The sequence below is a fragment of the Lissotriton vulgaris genome, chromosome 7 (genome assembly GCF_964263255.1).
Source record: "Lissotriton vulgaris chromosome 7, aLisVul1.2, whole genome shotgun sequence".
Classification (NCBI taxonomy): Eukaryota; Metazoa; Chordata; class Amphibia; order Caudata; family Salamandridae; genus Lissotriton; species Lissotriton vulgaris.
The window spans coordinates 1,334,252,809-1,334,279,172 of NC_141695.1; the positions used below are offsets into that span (position 1 = coordinate 1,334,252,809).

At 46.3% G+C, this 26,364-nt stretch overlaps 1 protein-coding gene across 1 annotated transcript in view; it reads left to right on the forward strand.

The window, feature by feature from the left end:
- LOC147703639 (prostasin-like) overlaps positions 1-26,364 on the forward strand; it is a 130,432-nt gene that overhangs the window by 68,008 nt on the left and 36,060 nt on the right. The window contains exon 3 of the mRNA XM_086931977.1: positions 19,725-19,996. Within this exon, the coding sequence (XP_086788103.1) occupies positions 19,725-19,996 (272 nt within the window). The remainder of the gene's footprint in view (positions 1-19,724; positions 19,997-26,364) is intronic.

A 26,364-nucleotide genomic window follows, 5' to 3' on the forward strand; every position in this document is an offset into this window, starting at 1 on the left:
TAATATGGGACCGATGTGTGTAGGAAGGTGGATATCTGACTATGGTTACCCCAGATTTTTTGCCTTGTGTCTAGCTGGTTTTCGACTTAGTTGGCCTGGTTCCCTGCTAATCAGGGCCCCAGGCTATCTGCTCTCTCCTTAAAATGGATTCCATGTACCCTAGGTGCATAACTAAATTGGCTTGGGTCACCTTATCAGCCCCTGTACAGTGCACTATAGGTGCCCAGGGCATAGGTGCAAACAAAAGGCCTACCAGGGGCTGCAGCATATCTTTTGCCACCCCTGGCTGGCTATCCAAAATTGACACAACTGGCTGAATACTCAGCTGGGGCAAGGTGGTGTAATCACCCCTTGCTTAGATATAGTATACCTATATCTAAACCTATCTGGGCACATATAAACCTATAAGCAACTCCTATGGCAGGACTTAACAATCCTGGAGGCAGAGTGCTTGGTTTTATGTGAGATGGTGCTCTAGCATGAGCTGAGCCTGTCTGCAGCTGTCGGGACCAATTCCCTAAGCTGTTCCGGGATAATGCCAAACCATATACTATTAAGTGCATTATAATCCTCGCGGTTATATGTTAACTCTGGTTTGACTTTATCAAAACATGTCGTGTAAGGTGTCATACGATTTGGAATACTACCCCCTCGCCAGTCCTGGCGACGGGGGTAGCATTCCACCCCTCTAGAGGGAGACGACATATTACTTTGCTAAAACGCGGTTGATTTTAAAAGAGCCTCAGCATCACGAAATGGACGCTTCTGCCACAGACACGAGTCTGACCTCCTGCTGCTGACCGAAACTCCGCAGAGGAGGCCTGGACAAAGGGTTTCCTGTCACAGGGATGTGTCACGCCACCCCAGACAGGAGATAGTGGATTGTAGCAGGGAGGTTTGAAAGAAACCAGACAATGCCTGGGGAGCACAAGACTTCCCCTTGCATAATCCGGTCAAACCGGTTCTGGGGCACACCAGCCCCAGTCCCAGCGCAACCCTGGACAAAGGAAAGGGGGTGTAACCGCCCCCCTTCCTGGTCCCACCCATAGGGAGGGACCTAGCAGGAGATCCACTCCTCAGATTGGAAAAAGAGTGGGAGCAGTGCCATAGCACCTCAGATCATCCTGAATCAACTTGAAAATAAGAAGACAACTGGACTTTGAAATTCTGATGCACAGAAGACTGAAGAGCATCTCCCTTGTGGCCTAGGAGGGGCCACCCTGTGAACACAGGCACCATCCAGCAACTCGACGTCTGCTTTGCTGCCGCCTCCCACTGGAGCCTGAGCCCAAAGCCTGACAAGACTCAGATTCCCAGACTTCTTACAGCCCGATCCACAGTCCCTGCAAAGAAGGGATCTGTGGAGGCACCGAGAGACGTGGGACCGGACATCTCGAAAGACCCCCAAGACGCTGATTGCGCAGCACCCGAGACACCCTTGATGCTGTGCTTTGGGGTTTGAGAAGCCTTACAACCGAGCAGCATTTGCACCAAAGATCAACCCTCCAGCTTTTCCACAATCTGCGTGGGACCCTTTTGCTTTCTGCCACTTGACGCGCCATCCCGGCCACTTGCCACGTGGTCAGCGGCCATCTTGGCAATGAAACCTACGGTTTATATTGCGGGTCTGGTTGCTCCAGACTTGCTCTCGCTCCTGTAAAAAGGAGCACCCGCTCTGACCTTGCTGGTCCGAGTAATAAGCCTTTTTCACTTTCTGCGTGGCTAGCATTAGCCAAGGCCTGTTTGCTTCAATTAAGTTGCTGACACCGCCATCAGCTAGAGCCTTTGTGGGACAGCTCGTGATCGACTCCTGGACGTCCTTGACCTCTTCGTGCCCACGCGGCTGCAGAGGGAAGCAACACCTCATCACCTGTTTGCACCCGACTTTGCCTGGTTCCAATCTGGTTCCACGGTGGTCACTGGTCAGTGACTTTGAACATTGTCCCCTCTGCTTTCAGGTCTTCACCACTCCAGATCCACCCTTGGATCCACCGGAACTCTTCACATCGAGCCGCCTGCAGCATCTTCAGGTCCAAGCACCATTGACCTGCGTGACGAAACCCGACACTACTTCGCACCTATGCACCCGCTTCCTGTGGGTGAGGTAACTCAGCAACGATGGTGTTCCCACACTGGTACACACCTCTAGTGTATGTGTCTAAAGTTTCAGCTTTCTAGGTCACTCGGAAGGTTCCTAAAACACTAACTTTGTAACTTTTACGCACCGTTGACATTGCATTGGTGCAAGCCGCGCTTTAAGCGCTGCACCCGAATTCCGCGGGCTTTTCCCGACTTCAGCATTGCTAGTCCCAACTGCTCCCAGTGATTCCCTAGGCCCTAGGCCTAACCACTGTTCGATTGGTATCTCTTATACCACTTTTTTTAATATATGGTGTGAGTGGCCACCCGCCATCATCCATAATTGTGCAACTTTGTATGTTTAACTGTGCTTTTGTTTAAACGCTTGTGCTTCTAGACTCATAAAGAGTATAGAGGATTATTCTAGTAATAAATACATATATTTTTTATAATATATAACTTGTGTGGTGTCCTTTCATTTGATATTTCAGGATTGTGATTGGTAAAACAGCTTGCTTAACACGACATCTTGATTTTAGCCTTAAGGCTGCTTAGTCCATGCTACCATTAGGATAGCTTGTCTATAAGGTTGACTTACAACCATACACCATAAGGGTTGTTTGGACTGATACAAGGTGGTTCCAGAATTGGAAACATCATATATCAGGCCAACTTCTCACAATGTGCCTAAGAAACATTTTTTCTTGGTACTGCCCGGGTAGACAGCTTCGATCTACTGGCATCAAACTTATGACGGTTCCCAGGTTTCGCACCTCTAGATGGGGGGAACAAATCTTTGGCTATGGCACAGCAAAGTTATGGAATACGCTTCCTATGTATATCAGGTCTATAAGCTCCTTAGCCTTATTTAGAAAGAGTCTAAAGACATGGCTATTCTTAAACTGATGCAAGAACCTTTAGGGCTTACACTAATTTCCATAGCGCCAAGACACCTCCGGGTATTCGTTGGGCTTAGTAAGTTATATTAACATAACATAACAACCCAAACAATGGGGATCAGAAACAAAAGGATCAAGTCTTGTCGGCACGAAACCAGGAAGAGAGCACAGACTGTGAAAACAAGAAAAAGGTAGATCAGTGCTAGGCAAATCAGGCTGAGAGCGGTAACCGGACCTGGGGAATCAGAAGGAGATGGTCAAGCAGCTAGAGCCAACAGGACAAACGCTAAGAGGACCAAGGCAGAGAGGACCAGAGGGACCACAACTAAAGGGAAAAGAAAGTTAAAGTCACAGAGTCAATGCAATATCAGGATCTGGTATATCAGAACAAGGAGGAAAAGGAAGACCAGGACAAGGATGACCAGGGTTATAAGAGTTAGGATGACCAGGGCAGGTGGCAAAGAACTGGATGACCTGTACAAGAGGATCAGGTTTAAGTGGATAAGTTAGTGTAGAAACAAGATGACAGGGGGCAGGAGAACCAGGGTAAAGAGTATTACATTAAGTTGGAGGAGGACTCGCAAAACTAGTTAGGGAAGGAGAAGGTGGTCCAGGGCTATTAAGAGCAGGGACAGGATGAGAACTGATTAGGTGGACTACACGAATGAGAATAAGGAGGACCAGGAACATGGCTAGGAGGACCAGAGAGGTCACAACCAAAGGAACCAGGATCTGATATACTAAGTGGAGCAGGAGGACCAGAATATAGGATATTAGGAGTAGGCTGGTGAGGATCCATCAGTGGAACAAGGACAACAAGAGCCATGAGGTCCAATGGGACCAGACCATGATCAAAATTGACAGGCCCAGATCAAGAGGACCTAATAAGGGCAATGAGGACCGGTGGACCACAAAGACAGAGACCAGGGCATGGAGAATCAAGAACCAGGAAGACTAGTATGCCAGATCTAGGAGAATCTACACACAGCATTAGGTGGGTAAGGACCCAGCAGACCCGTAGGATCAGGCTGGGTTGTCAGTAGTACCAGGATCAGGAGTCTCCGAAGGGCTAATACAAGGAAAAGCAAGGAGCAGGGCCAGGACGATGAACCATAGGAAGGATGAGAACCAGGAGTACCAGATTCAGGAAACCAGTACCAGGGCAACCAGAACTAGATGGCCCAGGGCCAGGATTAGGACCTGGGAGATCAAAGCAACACAGAAAAGGAAGAATTGGAACAAGACCAGGAGGGCTACCAACACCAGAAGTTCCTGGAGGAGAAGGAAGAAGACAGGGACCAGGAGGATACCTATGTGATAGTACGTCACATGTATTAGGATATTCCTTTTGTAAATGGTTCTAATTCCTACCTCTTAAGTGGTCAACCCCAAGAAACCTCCACCTTTTTGTAGCCCACATATAGACTGGTCAGTATTTGCTGAAAAATCATAGCAAGTAAAGTGAATACAAAGCCAGTACTGCTACACTCAGGCCTCTGAGTGATGACAGACACTGTTTTGTGCTGGCACAGTAGTCTGAATGCAGATCAGAGGGCAAAGGGACTAAAACATGGCAGAGGGGTCTAAAGATTGATGGGTGAAAAAGAATATGGGTTCTGAAGAATGGCAGAAAGTGTTTGAAAAACTCAGATGGCTGAAGTCGGGATACATGGTTAATGGCTGTGAAAGGGGGATCAAAGAGCTGTTGGAATCAGCAAACAGAAGGTCAGGATCAATAGAAGGCTCAGAGGATCAGAAGAGTGGTTGAGGGAGGCTCCAGCTAGATCGTCTCAGATGGCACTAAGGGGATTCTAATTGACAAAAGTTACAAAGTAACAAAGGACTCTGATTGCCATAGGTAATAGCACTGGAACTAAGACCTGTAGTGATAGCTTCAGCACCAGACGAGAGGTCTGTGAAACTCTAAGGGATAGACGAAGACTGGCGGAAATACAATGTGGGCAGAAGTGTTTGGAAGGCCTGCAAAGAAGCAATGAGTGTCAAGTCTGTGTGACTTGCAGACCTTTAAGTAGATATTTGATGTGCATCATATGTTGTAAGTGTGTAATAGTGAGACTCCATGTGTGATGAAAGCCAAAGTGCTTGGACCAGTGGAATGCATTTTGCATGAAATGATGGAGATTAGATGCAACTTCTCTAGGCTGTGGAAGTGTGCTGTGGCTTGAGGGTGAAGACCCAGACATTGAAGTGTAAGCGGATGGAAAAGGCTTCCACAGAAATTCTGTGAGATCCTAGTTAGGAAAGGGCTACTCATTAGTTCTTCCTGAGTGATGAGGTAGGGGAGATGTTAGGAGTGAGGGGTAGGTCAGAGGTTTCTTTTGTTGAAAGTGACATAGGACCTGATTTAATATTTGGCCGATGACCCAGCGGACATTTCAAGCATTGGCAGATACCCCTGTCACAGCGGTTCCTTTCAATGAATTGTAAGATTAAGGAACGCCTCTATCAACACGATTGAGCCATATTTCTAACTTGCAATTTAATTTTTTTTTAAAGAAAAACCATAACAGATATTTTATTTTTGCAACTAAAAAAGCAATGGCCCTTGCCATTGAAGTGTCCTCCCATGGGGAGAGGGGCATTGAGCACTTTTCATTGCCCCTTACTGCCAGGTTTTCCCTGGTGGTGAAGGTCATTGACAAATGGCTCTCTGCATTACTTAATTTGAAAAAAATGAAGGGCCTTATTTATGAGGCCTTGCGTCACTTTTACCCCTCCGGTACATCACTTGTTGTTACGCACCGGTGGCATAAAAAATGCGCCATGTTGCGCACTATTAACAAAGTGCGCACCTAGGCAGAGGAGTCAATTTGTAAAGGCCTGTGCCACATTATACCAGCGGCACTAATAATGTATGCAAGGTGTGAATTCTCCTGAAAAAAGCCCCGTAGAGGTGGCGCATTGAAATCTATGAGATTTCAGTGTGCTACTTCTACGACGCCAGTGCGTCAATATCTTACAACTGCCTCACAGCAGGCGAAAGACTGACGCAGGGACATTTCTGGAGTTGCGTCTCTTTTCAGACACACCCCAGCAATGTGTCACTTTTGCACCTACAGATACGTCAGAAATACTAACGTATCTGTAACTCCTTGCGACATCACGCGCCATTAAGTAAATAGGACACATCCATCATGTCGCAAGGAGGGCGCACTGAGAAGTGACGCATAGCTATTTTCACGCAGCGATGTGTCACTTCTGATAAATAAGGCCCTAATTGTCAGGGCCCTCATCAGAAGGCCACTGCAGCCTATATCACCCGTTGCCCCTGCTTGCATTATCAATGACACTACCAAACCAGATACTAACCATCTCACTTCTACAAATGTGACAATTCAGACTATTTCAGGTCCCCAAAGCTATAAGATTAGCATGAGCAACAGGTATTAGTAATTTTTAACGTATATTAGCAAACAACTGTTGCTATGCTCACTCTAAATCAGAAAAACTGCACTGCCATGTGGCAGACTGTCATGAGTGCCGATGCTGGCAATTAAATACTGGTGTTGCCAATTAAGTGCCAGTGCCGAGCACCGTAAACCACTATCTCAAATTAAGCCCTGGCCTAATGTCTACCCATCTAATTTAGGTGGGCTGACATACAACTAAACCTCTAATGGTCCTTACTTTGTTGGGCCATTGGAGGTTTTTGACCATGGTGGAGACAGAGTAGTCTCCACCGTCATCAAACTATGGTCCACCCACATTTAAATCCAGTTGGCGAACTATTATGTTGGCGGGAAGGGAACTCCGTTGTCATTGTGCCGGAGTTCTCTTGCCATCAACATATTAATCAGGCCAAGAGGTTGTAAATGGGGCGGCCGTTTTATCTGTGCCTTATGACTGCAGAAGAATATTGATAATAGCCATGTGCTGATATCTCATGCTTCATGTGTCCTTGTTTTGGCTACTCCTGCTTAGAGCCAGCACCATTGCTGCTGCAGTGAGAACTACAACCTACATGATAGCTGTGCCTGAGCTGAAGCCAGAAAATTATATTTGAAAGAGAATCACCCCAACTTAGGGCCCCATTAAAATGTCCGCCCGCCACGTAACGGAAAACGGGACCAACTGCCAGAGGTGCGACGGTTCCGCGAGGCCAATTAGGATGCGATCGCCACCCTGGTGGTCGCATCCCGCATCATCAACATTGCGGCGGGCGGTGTTGTAAGCAGCACCTGCTTTAATGTTGAATTGGCATGTGGTGCATTGACATGCACAACGTGACAGGCACCACACGGTGACTGCCACCTTGTGCGTGGCAATAAAGGGGGGTACCATAGGTAAACATCAAGTGCAGCCACCAACCCCCCCAAAAGTCATTTACCGTTTGACTTTCCATGGCGGAGTTTCCGCCATGGAAAGGCATACCCACTGCAGGCACCCTAATATGGATGGAGGTGCCTGCAAGGCACCGCCCAATATTGTGGGTCTTTTCCGCTCGACCGGCAATCGTGACGATTGTCGACCGGCGAAAAAGCGGTGGACGGACTTTCCGTCCGCCACGGTACACCTCGCAATAGTAATATGGCAGGGGTAAATTGTGATGTGATGGCGAGCGGATCGCCACCGCTGGCCTGGCGGTGGCGATCCGCATGACATCATATTGGGTCCCTTAGTTCTAAAACCTCAACAGTAGATCCATTTTCCCTGTTGGAAAATCAGTATAAACCTTTAACTGTGAAATGATGCATCCGTAGGTCACAAGAATAGTGGTAACATAATGTCTTTGTGTATTCAGTGTCTTATTTCTTACAATACTTGTAATAAAGTCAGTGTTTAAAATATCTCTGTGAGTTTGCTTTACTCCTATGTCATTGATGCCTATATGTCTTTCTTTTATTTACTGGAAGTATTCATTGATATTCCAATGACATTCAGTCCAATTAAATATAGTAAACACACAAAAGGTGATGGGAGGCTGCTTGCACTAAGTCTAGCCACTGGCTATCGCTCCGGGAAGCACTCCAACCCATTGTTCCTTTGCTCACCATGACACCTCAGTTTGGCCCCAGCCATATGCAAATCAGTCTTGACCTTGCTCCTCATGGCATCAGTCCAGCCCAAACTGCCAGGCCAGGTTCTCCTGGAACCCAAACACAAGCAACCCAGGACCGGTTTCACTCTAGTTTTGGGCTCATCTGTCCAGGTCCCACTTGGGGTGTTTGTCTTTGAAAAAACAAAAATAAAATTGAAAAGTTTGCCGGCGGCTATCATGTCTGACAGTATTGTCTGTCAAACCTTTCCTGCATAGATAGGAAATGCCATGATAGCTGTTCCTGTCAATGTAGAGATCTGCCCACATGGGTAGTAGACAACTTTACATTTGGCAGGTGTAGGTCCTTCAGGATGGCGGAGGTATTGTTCTCCACCATCCCATCGGAGTTACCTTAGCCCACAAACTCTAAATCAGGCCCATAGTTTTCTTGCTTCCAAAATGAGATTGGAATGAATCCTCTCAATTAAACTGCATTGGTGGCTTCAAAAGTGGCTTATGCAATTGTGTCTATTTTGATAGGATCACCCTAAATATCTGATGGCACTATGTCACTGGTATACAACATTTCCAGTTCTGGCCTTTGCCTTTACAAATTATTGTCTTGAGCTGTTTTAGTCTGATTTGTTTAATTGAACTGAACCAGAATTATTAATTCCAGAATACACTCATTTGCCACCAACAAATAGGTACTCTGATAACATGGAGGCTTTTGGTAATTCTATATCTGGCCCTGGTACGTTCCCTTGGCTTTTGTGAGTAAGAGGCAGAGCGAGTACATAGCAGTAGAACAATCAACAGTTTCAACTAGTCTTGTAACGGTTCAAACAATGTTTATCATTAGCCACCTCCGCAGGAAATGTAAAGGAATAGGAGCATTTATGGAGAACAAGATAGCTCTATAAAGGTCTCTCCAAGTCACTGTAACTTGGCCCATGGTGTAATGGAGTGCCCTTCTGTGCCATGTCTTATCAAAATATCTTGAAAACATTTGGGACCGTTGTACCTGTAAGCAGGGGTGGGTGTAACTTGTGAAAATTGCTCTAATGTAATCACAGGGAATTACAACAAAATTATGCAGAAATGCATGAAGCACATAACCCAGCATTTAGTGATATTTACTTAGCACAAAATGCAACGTCAAATCCAAAATAACCAGAGAGTGCATTTTCTGCTAAGAAAATAGTGCTAAATGTAACAGAACAGGAACAGCTGCAGCCAGCAGTTGCTCGATAAGTTTGCTCTATCTGTGCTTTGTCTGTAGGACTACTTCCCCAAATTAATCTTAATTACACAAGCTAGAGTAATCACAGACAAGAGTAATGCGGAATTACCAAAATTACTTTGGGTAAGTAAACTTTTGCCCAGGCCAACCTATATATTAGTGCTTGCATCTCAGCCAGCGTTAGCTCAAGGGACTCATGTTGCAAAATCACCGGGTCTGTCACCACAAAAGTACTCCTTATTGTGTACAAAACCCCTTTAATGAGTTGGAAAATTCTTCTGACTTGTAAAAGGACTTTTGCAATTGTTGCCGAATCGCAAATAGGAGGGTTCATGAAAGAAGTTTACCACTCCGCTTTCCAAGATCGGGAAGGAATTTATTGATAGTTTGACTGCAATTGATATCACAGACCATTGATGAGCTAACAGACCCCAAGTTGAGTTGAAACTAATTTATAAAGAGGAAGGGGTCCGCTTAGGAGCCCATTCCTTTTGGTAATCATCTTGGCGGCCTCAAGGGATAATGTTTTTCAAAACGGAAACCTTTTTCTTGAAAGCACTGAGCAAGGGCATAACACAGGCCCCCGCATCCCCGCGTTGTGGGGGTTCCCCAAGCTACAGGGGCCCCCTTGGTACTCAGTACATTCGCTGACAGTAGGGTCCGTCTGGCAGGGCTGGTCCTAGAACTTCTGGGGCCCCGGGCGAAAGGGAAGATGTGAGGCCCCCCTAATTTCTATGTAACATCCAGTTGCGGCCGGCATGATGCACGGGTGGGGGGTCTCATAGGGGTTCGGCGCGGGGGGTAATTAAAAAAATAAATAAACTTACCTTCCCAGGTCTCGTAGTCGTCTCAGCTCCTGTTCTGCTCTCCTGCTTTCCTGCCTCTGGCAGGAACAGGAAGCAGGCAGCCTCCTTTCCCTAAGCCAATCACAAGGCTGCAATGGCAGCATTGTGATTGGTCGATACGCCGACCAGCCAGGCGCCTATGGGGAGGCCTTTTTCTCCATGTAGGGTGCAGTGCCCATGACTTGTTTGGTCGGCCCAGAGGGCCGACCAAACAGTCAGCGCCCTTCGCAGTGGTCAAGGGACTCCTCCCCTGCCCTAAAGCAGACCCGCCCACCCCCAACCAAACACTTCTGCTTTCTTGCAGTGCAACAAGCAGAAAAATAAAATGGGAGTTTTAGTATTTTGTGTTTCTGCTTCTCGCACTCTGAGAAAGCAGTAGGGCGACACTCCTCCGTTCGAGTGGAGGAGCCGCCCTTGGTAACATCACAAGAAGTGACATCACTGAAATTGGCATCTCAACACAATTGATCTTATTTGGCATCCCGAAGAGACCTAACTTGGATACCAGTAACATGGACAAAAAGATCAATATACATATAAAATAAGTCCATATATTTTAAAACTGTATTAAATGGATTACATTTGTCACATTGGATGGAAAAGCTAGGTGCAGTTCTCACAAAAATGTATATTATTTACTCCTCGTTAACTGATTGTTTCCAGATGAGTGCAAGATTCAATTTCCAGTTCTGCCTCATAAAGGGGGGAGATCCTGTTGAGGTAATGAGGGGCGGGATCATTCAAAATATAAAATGACACAAGAGAAAATCTCTCACACCATGGAAATAATTGCAAATTTGAAAAGGCTCCCTTATCTTTCTGTGCCATTATTGTGCTACCTTAGGATGACATTAATACTTCTTAATTTGTTTTAACATAAATCCTCTCACCAGTATCCCGCATACACATGCTAAGAGATGTAGGACAATCTTTTTTGTGTGTGGGATCTTTACTCGCCAGAATTGTGTTAAGTGCAAAAACACAACGCCTAGTACAAAATTACAAGACACCATTGCAAACAAATAATGATTGTACATAAATAAAAAAAGACTTGAAACAACCAAGACCACTGCTAAATCATACATTGACTTGAAGGTAAACTTCAGATTCAAGGGGTTGTCAAATCAACGTTTTTGATTTGGTGGTAGAACTGTAGGAAGTAGAAGTGGCCGCTTTTAGCGCTGGTGGAGCCCTGTGCGACAATGTTGGTGACCCTCAATGACTCTGCCATGGATTGCCTCACTACCACCCTTTAACAGTGCTACCCTTTAACAGTGCCACTCAAGTCTCCATAACCACACTCTCTCTCAGATACATTTAATTTAATTTACAGAGCCGCTGATACCAGTGTAGGGTTTCAGAGAACTTTATATCACATATTACATGGAGACAATCAATCCTACGTGTGTAAATCACAATAGGTAATGTTACATAAGACAAAGGACTAGGAGTCACATTACAATCATACTAGTAGGCAGTATGGTGCATTAGTGATTAATCAGGAAAAACACAAACTCTGAATTTAGAATGTAATACCATGGTTCAGGGTTCTATTTAATAACTAGAATTGATTTCTGTCTTTTTGCAACATTGGGATGCTCAAAGACTGGGGAAAAAAACATAACGCTGTAATTTATACCTTGTAGTTTGCATGCAGCTCTTATGACAGTTAATAGCTCATTGTTCAATGTTAGGATTTTGACTTATAAACTGCAAGTAACAATAGCATCTCTCTGACAAAAGCAGTAACCCATTGGCCTATTTAAATTATGTGGATTTAGTGATCTGCATGGTACATTTTCTTTGCAGCAGGCACATTAACCCTCTGCGCTACCTTTTAAAGAAGTCAAAACTTCCACTTGACAAAACTCCATCTCTCTCTAGGAAGAACATTAATCATCGGAGTATTCATGACAATTTTATTGTGGCCAAAATTGTTGGAGGCCAGGAAGAAGGCAACAAGTGCTTTTAGAAACATAATATGCTCACAAACATGACTCCCCCACCCGAAGTCAGCACTCAGTGCGATCTCATAGGTCGAACCGCCCTAGAGCCTTCCTGCTCAAGGGTCCTATGACCTCAATGCCAGTCACTAGGGTGTGCTGCTTCGAAGGCCTGCCCAAAAGACTCAAGTTGAGCTTCAATAAGGGTTGTAATGGACAGGCCTTCATGTTTAACCCACACTTGCCACCGCTATGGTCCACCTGCTGGTGCTCAGACACCATTCTTCTAAAGTCTTTCGGGGCCTACTAAATGTGCTCTCTTGGGAGAGTGGTCTGGTGGACTGGTCATGAAGGTTGAACCTGGTTCCCCAGTTCCAAATTTGGCCGCTCTGACCATAGTGCCACATCCTCTCCCTCACTGAACACCATACTGCCCCACTGGGAGAAACTTACATTTTGAACCTTTTATTTCTCTCCATCCCAATGCTGCAGGTTGGAAGAGAAAAATGTGAGAAAAAAGACGACCTTTCCAGCAACTGTTTTTATTTTTTGGATTAATTTCACTTGAGAACAAATAAAGTAGTACTGGCTACAAGGCCCAGGGAAAGGGGCCCCCACACCTGGACCTTGCAGCTTTCTATAGTGCTTAGAGGCCCAGGGAAAGGGGGCCCCCACATCTGGACCTTGCAGCTTTCTATAGTGCTTAGAGGCCCAGGGAAAGGGGGCCCCCACACCTGGACCTTGCAGCTTTCTATAGTGCTTAGAGGCCCAGGGAAAGGGGGCCCCACATCTGGACCTTGCAGCTTTCTATAGTGCTTAGAGGCCCAGGGAAAGGGGGCCCCCACATCTGGACCTTGCAGCTTTCTATAGTGCTTAGAGGCCCAGGGAAAGGGGGCCCCCACACCTGGACCTTGCAGCTTTCTATAGTGCTTAGAGGCCCAGAGAAAGGGGGCCCCCACATCTGTACCTTGCAGCTTTCTATGGTGCTTAGAGGCACAGGGAAAGGGGCCCCCCTCCCCTGGGCCTTTGAAGCTGTGAGTCAATTCGTAAAACATTGCCCTAGCACTGGCAGTTCTACATACATTAAGTTCACAAAAGCCAGTTGATCTGGCTGCTCCCTCCTCCCCTCACCCACCTCCCTTACCTGTGTCTGGCTGGTCCTGGAAACAAAGGGGGCCTTCTGTCACCTGGCAACAAAATGCAGACAGGGAATGGCCGGTACTTAACAGAGGTGCTGCTCCGCCCCTGACACTGTGATGCTGGCTGGCTGCTCTGCCTTCCCCCCACCCCTGCACCCCCAGGAATGCCAACACGCTGTGATCAGCAAGGTCGACTCCAGACCATGTGTATTGTATTGTGATTGTGCGGGGAGGGGGCCCAGCAGGAGCAGATGGGCAATCTGTGAAAGTGTGGCCTTTCACAGTGAAGCGGTGGTGGCCCCCTGTCTTGCAGCCGAGCGCGAGGCCCTGGGCAGCTGCACACACTGCCCATGCCTAGCACCGGCCCTGCCGTCTGGAACGTACTTTTAAAGTAACGCCCGCTGCCGCGCCTCATAAATTAAATGGTGCGTACGTGATGCAATTTTGCGCATCACGTAGCTGCGTGGTTTTCAGCCTCAGGGTGAGGCATAGAGTGGGGCATGGCTGGGCGGGGCCAGCATTCCCATGTGCAACAGAAACTGCACATGAGGTGGCCGGTGGGTCCCAGGCACTCAGACTGCGAGACCATAATTTAATATTTGCTGGCCGCGGTCTCCTGCTGTTCGCCCTTGCCAGCCACCGAAGCTGCATGCCTCAGCTGAGTCGGATACAACTAGCAGTATAAACCTATGCTTGTTCTCCTTTTCTGCATAGAGGCAATCTGATTATAGGGGCAGTAATGTGTTCCAGCGGTCATGATCGCAACTATTTTCTTTCATTGCCACTTTCTTTTGCACTACCAGCTATTTGTAGAACCGACCTATTGCTTCCGTGCAGATGTCTTTCTGAAGTCTGCTTACATTGATATGAAAAGAATTTGATTAATTTCTTTCGTTTTTTTTTACAAAATTCCGAGCTGTGCCTGAGGACCTCTGTTTTCCCTGGCAGCATAGCTGTAGTTAGTGACAAGTTATTTTAGATGTGTGTCTTGTTTAGTTTGTTCTGCTTGCAAGTTTGAGCATTTATTATTGGTAACCTGTAGACATCATGCGAGGTGGCCATGTCATGTTCCCAGTCTGAGTCAACGTAGGTGTAGTCTGTGGAGAAATGCTGACCTAAAGAGAATTCTTGTGAGTCCAACACCTGCTGTGTTTTTGCTAAAAGCTAATTCCGCTGCCAAACTACGGCCAACAGTTGCCTTTATCTTGAATGCCTGCGTTTGTAGTGACAAAGAGTGGAATTCCAATACCAGTCTTTCACGTCAGGCAGCTCTGTGCGCTTACCTACTGTTGATTTATTTTTTATTGTATTACATGATGAGGAAAAACTAAAGGCACACTTTTATGTAAGGCAATGGAAAAATGATTGATGCAGATAATCGTTGGTAATCTCCATGGTTTACCACACATCTGCACCAAGAAAGATAGAACAGTTACATTTATGGTGGCAAAGAACGAGCGGGTCTTGTTTATCATTGATCAGGGCTTGGCAGTCAGTACATACTCTTCTTGCTAATGGCTGACCTCACAGTGTTCAGCGCTATAACAGAGAAAACTCTACAGTTCACGCCTACAGCGGATGCCAATACTGTGAACATTTGGAAAATAGAGAGAATGTCAAGATACATTTTTTAAAAAACATGACTTTGCAATTAGTAAAGTAGCTCTTGAGCATATTACGTGCTTTGATTATCTTAGACACGTTTATTGTCAAATTATTCTGGTGGAGAATAACTTTGTAAAACCTTGCACAATGTGAAGACTGCACTGCACATAAAAGACTTACCTCTGGTCTAAGGTCATCTCCTGCTAATCCCAGTACTGGTAAGGGTGTAAATTAGAGCACTGATCACGACAAGCACATCTTCCATGGCAATGAAACATCTCTGGTGGACGCGTATTCCCATAGATTCCTTGCATTTTGATTACCTGTATGTACCAGACTGGATCCACCTACTCTTTACAAAGTAGTAGCTTTTAGTTGCAGTCATACGGTGCTGTGGGCCTCCAGATGTGACAACACTTTGCCTTATAATGCACCATTGTGTACCTCAATTCTGTTTCTTCCTGGCACTATGTTCTTGCAGTTAAGTCATCTTGTAAGGAGTAGATCCAAATGTTTCTGCTGTATGGTATTGAAGGATTTATAGTGTACTTACTACCCCTATATATGGCTCTTAAGCACATACCTACATGGGCAGCAAGCTACGCCATATAGGATGCATGGCGGAAAGGGTGTTGTCTTCGGTGCTCCCCATGCCTGAAATCTTGGCGGTCTAGGTGTTGACAGCCAAGCATGAATCCAAGTCTTATTCTGCTAATTTTTCATTGGTCAATCCAAAGACATCGTGCCAGGAACTCTTTGAAGTTTAGGATCTGAACGGCGCCTGGCTGCACAAGGGGACTGACTATCATCCAGCCCCTCCACCCTGCCTGAAGGTAAGAGGTTGACTGGAAGTGGGAGATATGCTGTGCTAATGGAGTGGGAAGAAGCCTCCAGGGCCACTTGTGAGCACTGCGCAGGAATTAATGGACTGTCCACGAGGAATGGGAATGTTACTTTGCACTGCTATTACTTTGCAATGTTTCTTGTTTTGTTCGTGTTTTAATCATAACATACTCTCTGATGTTACCAAATAGTTCTGGGAATATATACTTAGAGGTTTCTTAATTCTGCTGTTGTACTGATACTACTAGTCGATACCAAACATTTTCCAAAGTAGCTTTCCAACTCAAATCTTAGCTATTAAGGGGTAGACAAAGCTGTCTTAGAGAAGCAGTGTTTGCCTGACCATGGCAAATGAGTATGTGGCTGGAGAATTTGACCCACCAAACGCCCGGGTTCCTCAACATCTTATACAGGATTAAAGTTCTTAGATCTGCTCTTTTTTTGTCCTTCATGTCATTATGAGTCCTGGGGCTAACACAGTTAACACAAAACAGACTGGTGAAAAATAACAACCAATGAGTCAGTAGTTGTGTTGTTTTATGTATAGTGAAAAGAGTTTTCCGAAGACTCAATAAGGTGCATAAAAATATAATTATCAGTGAAGCAAACTTCTCTCACACGCATAAAAGCAAAGACCTGGCTTGTGAAGTGAGTACCAGGGAGCTGTAGCAATTCCCTGGTGGAATGTTCTGGAAAAAGAAGTTCACAAAACAGCCCTTGAAGTCTTCTTGCTCCAAGAATAGAGGAGCACACAGGGGCCCAATGGGAAGAGCGAGGTGTACCAAACTTTGTGCCAAAGCAAAGCATCATCAGAAGTGAGGAGAGAGGACCAGAGAGCAGGACATGGAAAAGTCATGGCTGTAGGAATTGACAAGCAGATGAGCTTGGTTCAAATGAGGTAATAAACCAATAGCATAGAACAAAATTATAGATAAAGGCCCTCCCTTCCACATTCATGGATGAGTGCTCCACTTTGCAGAAATTTAATTTTCTTCTACATCACAGCAACATTTCAGGGGTGGCCTCTCCGTCCAAATCAACAGTAGCTTAAAGTGTAAGAAAACAGCAGTGAAGGGCCTGCATCGTGCCTGCAAAAGTATTTAGAAATGCCTAGGTTCCTACAGGAAGTATAGTTGTCACAAGAAGAGACGAGGTAACCAGGCACTACTGGAATGAGGCCATGTGTGTCTCCAAGGGCAGAGACCAACCAGCAGTGACCGTAAAGGAGAAGGCAGCAGGAGCACCAGTCCGTGGCGTAACTTAGGCACCCGTAGCACCCGCAGTGTGTGGGGGCAAGCTCTAAGGGCCCCTCAGCCCAATACCCTTGCTGGAGAGCTCCTGATTGAGTCCGGAGGGGCCCCTTCCACGTATCTTGCTGGGGGGCCCCTCAAGTATCGGTACACCACTGGCAATGCCGCCTTCAAATGAACATGGCAGGTTTTTTTTTTAAGTTTCTGTTTTGCATTCTTAGAGAGGTCGGTGTGCTGTCACTTGCAGGCCACCATCCCTGTGATTACAGCCTATCACAGAGTCCCAAATTGACACCTGCGTAAATAATGCTAAATAACGAAGTCATTTTGCAACCACCTGTGATTCAGTATATGTGAACCAACGTAACAGTACATAGGTAAGTTTGTAAAATACTATTCCATTCTCAAGACAAATGCGTGCAGTTTGAAACCACATTTTGCAAATTAAATATTAACACACCAAGGGCCATATGCATGAACACATTTTCGCATAGACACAGAAAGGGCAAAACCCTTTGAGGCATCTGGCCCCAAGACCCTAGCTTTCATAAGAAGATGTATGTCAATAACAATCAACGCTTGTCTGCAGATCTACCTGGTGATAAGTACCAGTTGAAATCTGATTAAGGCATCATAACACAAGATTTGAGCTGTATAGACAACAGTGATGTTCTCTGCTATTTGCATGGCTACTGGCCACGCTGTGCATACTGTCTTCTATTTAGCGAGCCACTAGTTGAAATGAAGCTTATTTTCTGTTAGCAAGACCACCAGCCAAACAGTACATCAGTGCTGCTATATAGCTAGCAGCCGGGTAAATATTGACCTTTTTGCTAATTGCCTGGCTACTGGTGAAATAATATGTATTTTCTGCTATTTATTAATCAGCCAGGAAAATAAGTATGTTGATTTGCTATTTGCATGGCTGCTAGCCAAATTGTAAATAATGTCTGCTGTTTGCAAGAAACTGAGGAATGAGTAAAATTTATTTTCCGTTTTCATAACCTCTGCTATTTAGCCTGTGGCCAGGTAAATAGTGAAGTTTATTCGTTATTTACATGACTGCTGGCCACACAGTGCAGAATCTCTACTATTTAGCCAACAGCAGGATAAATAGTGACGTTTTTATGCTATTTAAATGGCTTCTGGCCAAACAGTGCAGAATGTCTATTATTTAGCTAGCAGCTGGGTAAAAAGCAAATTTGATCTGCTATTTTCAAAGCCGCTGGCCAAATAGTAAATAATTTCTACTATTTAGCCGGCAGCAACGTATATAGCAGATAAGTCACTATTTATCCGGCAGCTGGCTAAGCAGCCGCTTCCTTTCAAAATTAAGCCATTAGATGTTTACTTTAGTCATTTTATCTCTGTAAGTGTACTAAATGAGTGTCCTAGAATTGTGGCCATCTCTCTTACTCTAGCTGGTTCCAGTACATCACAGGTTGCCTCGTGCTCCTTAAAAAAGGGTGTTATCATCTTGAACCCAACAATCTCCAACATCATTTCCTTGTAGGGATGAAAGTCTGTGTCAGCACCCCATGTAAATGGCTAAGTGTATTGTGAATTATATTACTGCACAACTTACCTGCCTTCCTCTATTGCCTACATTTTTATGAATGGATTAGAAATGCATTTTATTTCTGATCAATTGTTTGTGGAAATTCTGGAATGCTATAGAAAGGTTCACATAGCATACATTCACTATTCTGCCTACGACTACTGCAGCCCAAAAAGAAAGTATCAAACTTTACATCACTGAGGAAAGAGAGAGGAGCCAGGCCCTTATGGACAGGTGAAGAGGCTGGACCCTATTATATTCTAAACACCAAAAAGATGCCTCTAACACCTATATTTTAAACCACATTTGCGGAAAAGTTGAGCACACCAATAGTCGTGATCAACAAGGTATTTTTATTTATACCGAACCAATCTGGGATTTAATCAAGTTTAAGCATTTTTTTCACACATAAAGACACATAGATACAAAAACTATTTACAATTTGAATATGAAATCCATTCAGGAAAAAAGGGGGATACAATCCTGGTTCTAATAAGCAAAAAACATTTTTAAGCAAAAATATGTAATTATTCAAAGACAAGACAAAACCATTAGGCCAGTTAGGAAGGAGTTGTTTTGAGTCAATTCAAGGCAGTAGTTATTTTGCTACTGCAAAAAGTCACAAATTTACTTTGCCTTTTCCTTACTTCCCCCCTTTTTTCTTCATTACTACGCTTGCTTTAATCACCTTTCACAACCCGAAATGTTTCACTGTATGTTACACATGTCCATAATGGTTTTGTCTTGTCTTTGAATAATTACATATTTTTGCTTAAAAATGTTTTTTGCTTATTAGAACCAGGATTGTATCCCCCTTTTTTCCTGAATGGATTTCATATTCAAATTGTAAATAGTTTTTGTATCTATGTGTCTTTATGTGTGAAAAAAATGCTTAAACTTGATTAAATCCCAGATTGGTTCGGTATAAATAAAAATACCTTGTTGATCACGACTATTGGTGTGCTCAACTTTTCCGCAAATGTGGTTTAAAATATAGGTGTTAGAGGCATCTTTTTGGTGTTTAAAACTTTACATCACGGTAAGTACATTTTATGTGATATATGACAAGGAGTATAGCAAGGGTGTACCATACTGTCGCCACCTACGGACTTTAACTAGCCTCGTCCCACCCTTCCAAATTAGTTACTGATCCACTGCAGGGCCTTCTTTCTGGGACTGCCACCGTTCAAAGCAGATGTTTCCATTGGCCAGTTTGTCCTTTCTTTTCTCCTGGCATGAAGACTACAGAAAAGCCAAGTAGGGCCACCACAGGGCATTGTTCTGCACAATTAGGAAATAATCCTCTCATCTTCCATTACAGTTTGTCCAACGTGAGTGAGTGGTCTGCGGTCTTCAGACGGTGGCTACTGCCAGTCAACTCCTTCGAGATTGGCATTCAGAAGGTTATCAAGCACAGCTCATACACCATGCAGCTCTCCGGCTACGACATTGCATTGGTGAAGCTGGTAACACCGGTCGCCATCACAGACAACAATGTAAATATTAACCTGATAGCGCTCTCAAGCACAAACGACCGGTTGGCTGATGGCACTCCATGTGACGTCGTAGGATGGGGAAATGTGCACAAATCAGGTGAGTTTCAAGACGTGCTTTTGTGAGCTGTCGTTTGAAGTATAGTTTGCCATTTTCGAACGCTTTCATCTGTTTCCATACTTTCTCGTTCCTTTGTTTCCTGGAGCTTGTTGAAGAATGGGCAGGGTTGGACTGGAAACCAAGAAGGGCCCAGCAATGAATGATCAGACCAGCCCCCACAGCAGGGGACTGGGCTGGCATGGGGGAAACCGCTTAGAAAATAATATTCTTCAAAATATTGCAGTTGTTCTGTAAACTTTATAATGAGGATATACATAAATCGAGAATCATAAAAAACTCACGACAAGAAAGTAAATCGGGATTTCAATGGAAGAGAAGGGTTAGTGAGCTCTGTGTTGAAATGCTTCTTGAAACAATTAAAATACATTTTTAGGTAGTACACAATATTGTTTTATTAGTTATTTATTTAATAGTATGTATTTTACTTAGCAGCCCCAAATATTGAAGTGGCCCTTTCATTAAGTTTTCTTGTAGGAAAGGACAGTGTCGATACTCGGCACAACAGTCAGGTTGACTATTTAATTGACATAAATATTGTGTACTTAATATCCTTTACAAAAATATCTGTCTTTGATGTAAATGTTCTGTGTTCTATTAACTCCAATAGAGGGATGTCTATGAAAACTGTATTTAGAACGCGATATTTACAGTGGCGTAGCAAGAAATTTGCCTCCTGTAATGTAGTGCCGCGGGACCTCAGCACTAACAGGAGGGCACTCTGGGGTATGCGCCTGCCCGAGGCCACGCAGTGGCCATCAGGAGGGCGGGCTCCTAGTCACGGAGGGCTGTCCCGCCCCCGCATGACGCAGTAGTTCCTCTCTTGAGGCAGTCTCCCCTTGGTTGGTGGAGACTGGTTGTGATGCACGTCCGGGGCGGTTGGGAGGCGCCGTCTGGGGTACTTCAGACCTCTGCCCTGCTGGGGAGCCCTCTTTGCCGCCCCGGACGTCGCAGCTCCGTGTTGGGACACTCTTTTGATAGAATAGACGCGTGGCAGTGTCCTCGCGGGGGACGCTATATCTCCTGTGCTGTTGGTCTGGCGTCGTTTTGTTGGCTTCTTCGCTTCTTCGTGTGCGGTGAGTTTTGCCCTGGTTGTGTGTCGTGAGGTTCGACATTACCGGCAGCGGCGGGTCCCGTAATTTAAGCCTGAGAGGGCGGCGCGAACGGAGCAGCACCTGGGTGCGGGAGACAGATTGCTGCCAGTGCAGGCGCAGTCCTTCTGTGACCCTTACGCCACCCCCCCCTCCCCTCTCCTGCTCGGCCTGAATCTGGAGTCGCGGCACTCCCTTAAGTGGCGGGTTGCCCGCGGGTATCGGGGTGTGTGGTGGATGGCAGTAGGGGGCTTATGTAGGTGCGGTAGTTTTTATGAGGAGTATGCGGGGCCCCGTCCGGCAGGCGTTGAGGCCTCGGCTGCCGGTGTCATTTTAAGCGCATCCTATGTAGGGCAGTGGGTGCGTCGGGCTGTTTTGCCCTCCCGTGGGCAGTAAGTGATGTGCTTATGGGTTATGGCCTATTTAACTTTGGGGCAAGTTGTCGGGTGTTCGGCGGGAGCTCCGGGATGGTGGTATGGTGCTGTGCCCAGCTTTGCGGGTACTATGGTACGAGGCGGTCACAGGCGGGCGTCGCCAATCCTATGCTGCCCTCCGGCCCGTAGTTTGTTTTGCTGCTGTCCCAGACTTGGCGCGTAGGGGCGTGTAAGAGGTTATTTCCACGGTTGAAGCCACGGGCTATTGGCTTTGTAATGCGGCGCTGCCTGCGGTGGTTCCTTCGGTATGTTTTGTCCGCGGCGCTAATCCAATTAGGTACACGATTAGCATGGCCTTCCCAGCATATATATTCTTCGGCGCCGGGTCCTACATTTAATCTCGGCGTCATCTATATATTCCGGTTGTTTCATGTTCGGTGTGGGCCCGGCCTGTACATGTCGGGCCCCGCTGTAAATTTTATTACGTGTTAGTCCCGTTCCACGCCAGATTGGTAACCATAGGCGTTTTATAATTTCTTTGGCCTTGGGAGGGAGGGTGAGTACGTTGCCGCAAGGTGGGGGCCTGCATACCCGGTAAGCACAGAGCCCTCGATCCCCCCCCCTCCCCCAGTTCAGCATTTCGGTGGCCATTTTTGTGAGGTATGGTGGTCGGGCGTGCATTTTGTTCAAGTGGGGGCCGCGTGCTAGGTCTAGTAGAGCTCCAAGTACCTTAAACTTCGGGACGATCGTCCGGAGCTCCTTGTGGTGGCCGGAGTACGCTTTGTAATTGCTTGCGACGGGCATGTTTCATTTAGTGCGCAGTGTTTGCCTACACTGTGCTTCGTTTCTTTGGTACCTCCACTCACGCCGGTGCTTTCCTTCTCTGTCATACAGTTTGCTCGGGTGCAATGGTTTTGATGGCGCCCATATTTGCGAAGGGGGTATATCTCTTTGTGCCTTGGTATCTCGTCGCCTATTGTGTGATGCTCGTCGCCTATTGCGTGCTGTGTTAGACTTATTGTGGCATTGCATACTGCAGTGCGATCGTTAAGCCGTATGTGCTCAATTTGGATTCATTTTCCTCTAGTTATCGGTGATGTATAGTGTCATTGGGTGGTAATCCCACAAAACCCAATTGTGTGACTGATCGTTTTCACGTACCATTTGTATATGTGCGCGAGGTTTCTGCACATTCGGCACTTACATTGCTGTGTGTGACCGTATTTTCAATGCAAGTATAGTATCGTGGGGCATTGGTACTTCGAGGCCCATTCTTGTGACATGTTTAGTTACGCGTGGTAATTTCTCTGCGAGGGTGGGCCTATCCCATGCACAGTTTAGGTGATGGTGGTCGGTTTTACAAGGGAGCATTGGGGCCATCGCACCTCGAGGCCCAATCGCATAACGGATGTAATTGGCGCGCGGCATCTTTTAAATTGTGTTTTCCTTCCCGCTGCAGGTCCGGCCAGCACGCCAAGCACCCCCCCCCCCTCTTCCTCGCACTCCTCGGGCTGCGCGGTGGGCCACGGTTTCTGCCTCTGTGCGAGGTATGCATCAACTATGCATTGGGGGTTGGCTCAAGATGGAGTTGGAGTCGAGTAATTGTGAGGGATTTTGCGTGATGCACGAGGCTTTACGTAGGTCGGGCTGGGTGTCTGGGTGGCATGCGACGGTACTCCTATTCCCGGCAGTATTGGGCCCTCTGCAGACCTGTGGTGGCCCAACCGGGTGTTATGACGATGTGGACGCTTCAGCCTGCTAGTCCGCAGCGACTCTATTTAGCTATGTTCTTCTGTGCCAATTTGTACACGGTATGTTATTCAAAGTGGAACAGGGAATTGCGCCGCGTTGTCCCACCCGCGTCTCGTTCGGGCCATAAATACCGGAATTAAATTTCGAGTCGGGCTACGTGGATAAGCTCAGTGGTTTCCGTTTTTGTAAACAGACACTTTTGTTCGTCTTTGATAAGTTACTCCCTAATATAGTACTGTGAGCCATTAACTGTCATCAAAGAGTTGCCTGCGAACTGCAAGTTACAGGTTTTGAGCCTTATGTTTCCTCCAGTCCCATGACCCGAATGTGCCAAAAAAGGTTTTGTCTGGTTAGAAATGCACTACTATTAGTAACGCCAATCACAACCATGGTACAGAGTCTGGAGTTGCTGCTTTACATAAACACTCGTATAAGATACTGTTTACTGCTATGGAGGCATTGCATTACCACACCTCCTTCCTGTTTGTCTTCGGTAATTTTGAGAAGTGCATGTCTGTTCCCGTGGCATATTTTGCCACTGTATTCTTGGACACTACGTCTGAGCTATCCTGCCAATGGAATAAGTATGACACTGCTACATAGGACCTGTCTTGGCTGAGAAGTTTCTGTGCTTTATGCACTGCGATGGTCCTTGTTTGGTCTCTTGCAGAATCTCGCAGGGGTCTCCTTCACTGCAGTCTTGCAATCTAACTACAGTAATTCTAGGGACTAAATGAATAGGATTTCGTAAATGGGTTAACAACGTGTGACTGTGGTGCGCTGACGAGTCAAGATGCATCTACAAACGGGTGTCCCCCCCCCCCCCCGCCCCCACAGATTGGGAAGTCTTTGCTGTGAATTCCCCTTAAGTGCGTGGGGAAACTCTGAAGTATCATACAGTGGTTTGTTCTTGCATCAGCAAGTTGGGGGGAACCCAGTTCTTGAGTAACGCACCATTCCTAAGTAGGGCATTGCATAAAGTCTCCATCACTGGGGGGTCAAGATTTCGAGGATGCATCGTCAGTCTTCAGAAGCCCTAAATTAGTCACTTGTTACTAGCAGTAACTGCAGGTGTCCACATGCTGGGTAATAAATTTAATGCGAATTGCCTGGCTCTGCCTGCTGCCCGGTAGCTATATCTGTGTGCACGTTGTCTTCCTTGTAGGTCTTTATCCTAGGTACATGTGCATTCCCAAGGTAATAGTTTGGCATAAACCTTTTCGTGCGATTAAGTAAGTGTCGCGCAGGCGTGGAGCAGGGTAACTACCCCCCCCCCCCCCCCCTTTACACGCAGGCTCCGTGCCGTCCGCTGCTATGAGGAGCACGGTAATTTTGTGGGTGCTGGTGTCCAGCCTCATCCAACATTTCTTCCTTGTGATTAGCTAAATTAAAGCTTGGCTTCTTGCAGATCATAACGGTTGGTCATACTTTGCTTTATTTATTAAGCAATTTGTACTGCGCAGACTAAACCCGAAGGTATCAAGGCGCCTATCAAAATCAATAAACAGAAAAGATACTGAATAAAGAGTCACTAATGCAGAATGCCACTAGGGGTATGCAAGTATGAAAAGATGAGTCTTGAGTGCAGATCTAAAAGTTTGCAGAGAGGGACTGGATTTTACATCGAGAGGGAGGTCATTCCACCACTTAGGTGCCAGAAAGGAGAAGGCCTTACCTCCCCATCTTACTTTTCTGACACGAGGTACAGAGAGGAGGAGTTTGTGACCGGAGCGAAGGTTTCTACTGGGGTTGTGCCGAGAAAGAATGGAACCCATACTTGTGGGGTTGGGTTTAGCAAGAGCTTTGTACACCAGGCACAGAGATTTGAAACGGATCCGGTATTCAACGGGGAGCCAGTGCAGTTGTTTTCGGGCTTCAGTGGCAGAGGCACGCTTAGGTAGGTCAAGTGCAAATCTCGCTGCCGCGTTCTGGACCACCTGCAAGCGCTGTAGATGACTCTTGTTCAACCCTGCATACAGCGCATTGCAGTAGTCAAGACGCGAGCCCAGAAAAGCGACAGCAAGTTGCTTTCTTGCCTGGGGTGACAGGAAGTGCCTAATTTTCCTCAGTGTGTGGATAATCCCCCAGCAGGTCGAAACAGTCCTGTTGACCTGTAGGCACATACTGAGGTTGGGGTCAATCATAACTCCCAGGTTTTTAGCTGACTGAGTGGGCTCTGGACATGCACCCAGCGAATCCGGCCACCACTCCGCCGACCAGATCGATTCCTTACCACCAAAAACCATCACCTCTGTCTTCTCTCCATTCAGCTTTAGTGAATTGTGGATCATCCACTGGCCAACTGCCTCCATGCAGGATCTAAAATTGGTGGCAGTTGACGTGGCTGGCTGGGAGAGAGAGACAAGGATCTGGGTGTCGTCCGCATAGGACACTACCTCCATCCCAAAAGATCTAATAAGTCTGGCAAGGGGGGTCACGTAGATATTAAAAAGGGTAGGGCTAAGAGCTGACCCTTGGGGGACCCCACATTGCACAGACAGGGATGGAGATAGGAATGAGCCCAGCATTATCCTTTGTTCTCTGTGGTCGAGAAAAGAGGAAAGAAGTCCCAGAGCAGACCCGCAGACACCAATTTCCCTTAGGCGAGATGTTAATACCGCAGGAGAGAGGGTGTCGAAGGCCGCCGTAAGGTCTAACAGGATCAGGAGGGAGGTCTGGCCCTCATCAACTCTGGTGCGGATGGTATCCAGCACTATGGTGAGGGCAGACTCGGTGCTATGTTCCCTCCTGAACCCATGCTGGGAAAGATCCAGACAGCCCGAGCTCTCCACAAATGCCGCCAGATGTTTGTTTAAATAGGCTTCAAGCATCTTTGCGGGAGTGTCATGCAGGGTTCAGGCCTTAGGTCTCCCTCAGGCAGCACTTGCGCTGTATCGTAGAGGCATGGTGTAGGCACGATGCCCAGCCCGCTTTCTGTTCATCTTGTATCGGATCTCCCCTTGTCAAGCTTAGAACAGCTTTAAAGGTATTTTGCTAGCTTGTGTTAGAACCAGTCGGATAGGTTTATGGCTGGATGTGGGACGGGATTTGGGAGTACCCCTCACTACTGTTCCTTATTGGTAGAAACTCCCTCACTGTGACAGGTGTTTACAAACGCGTGTCGGCGGCGGGT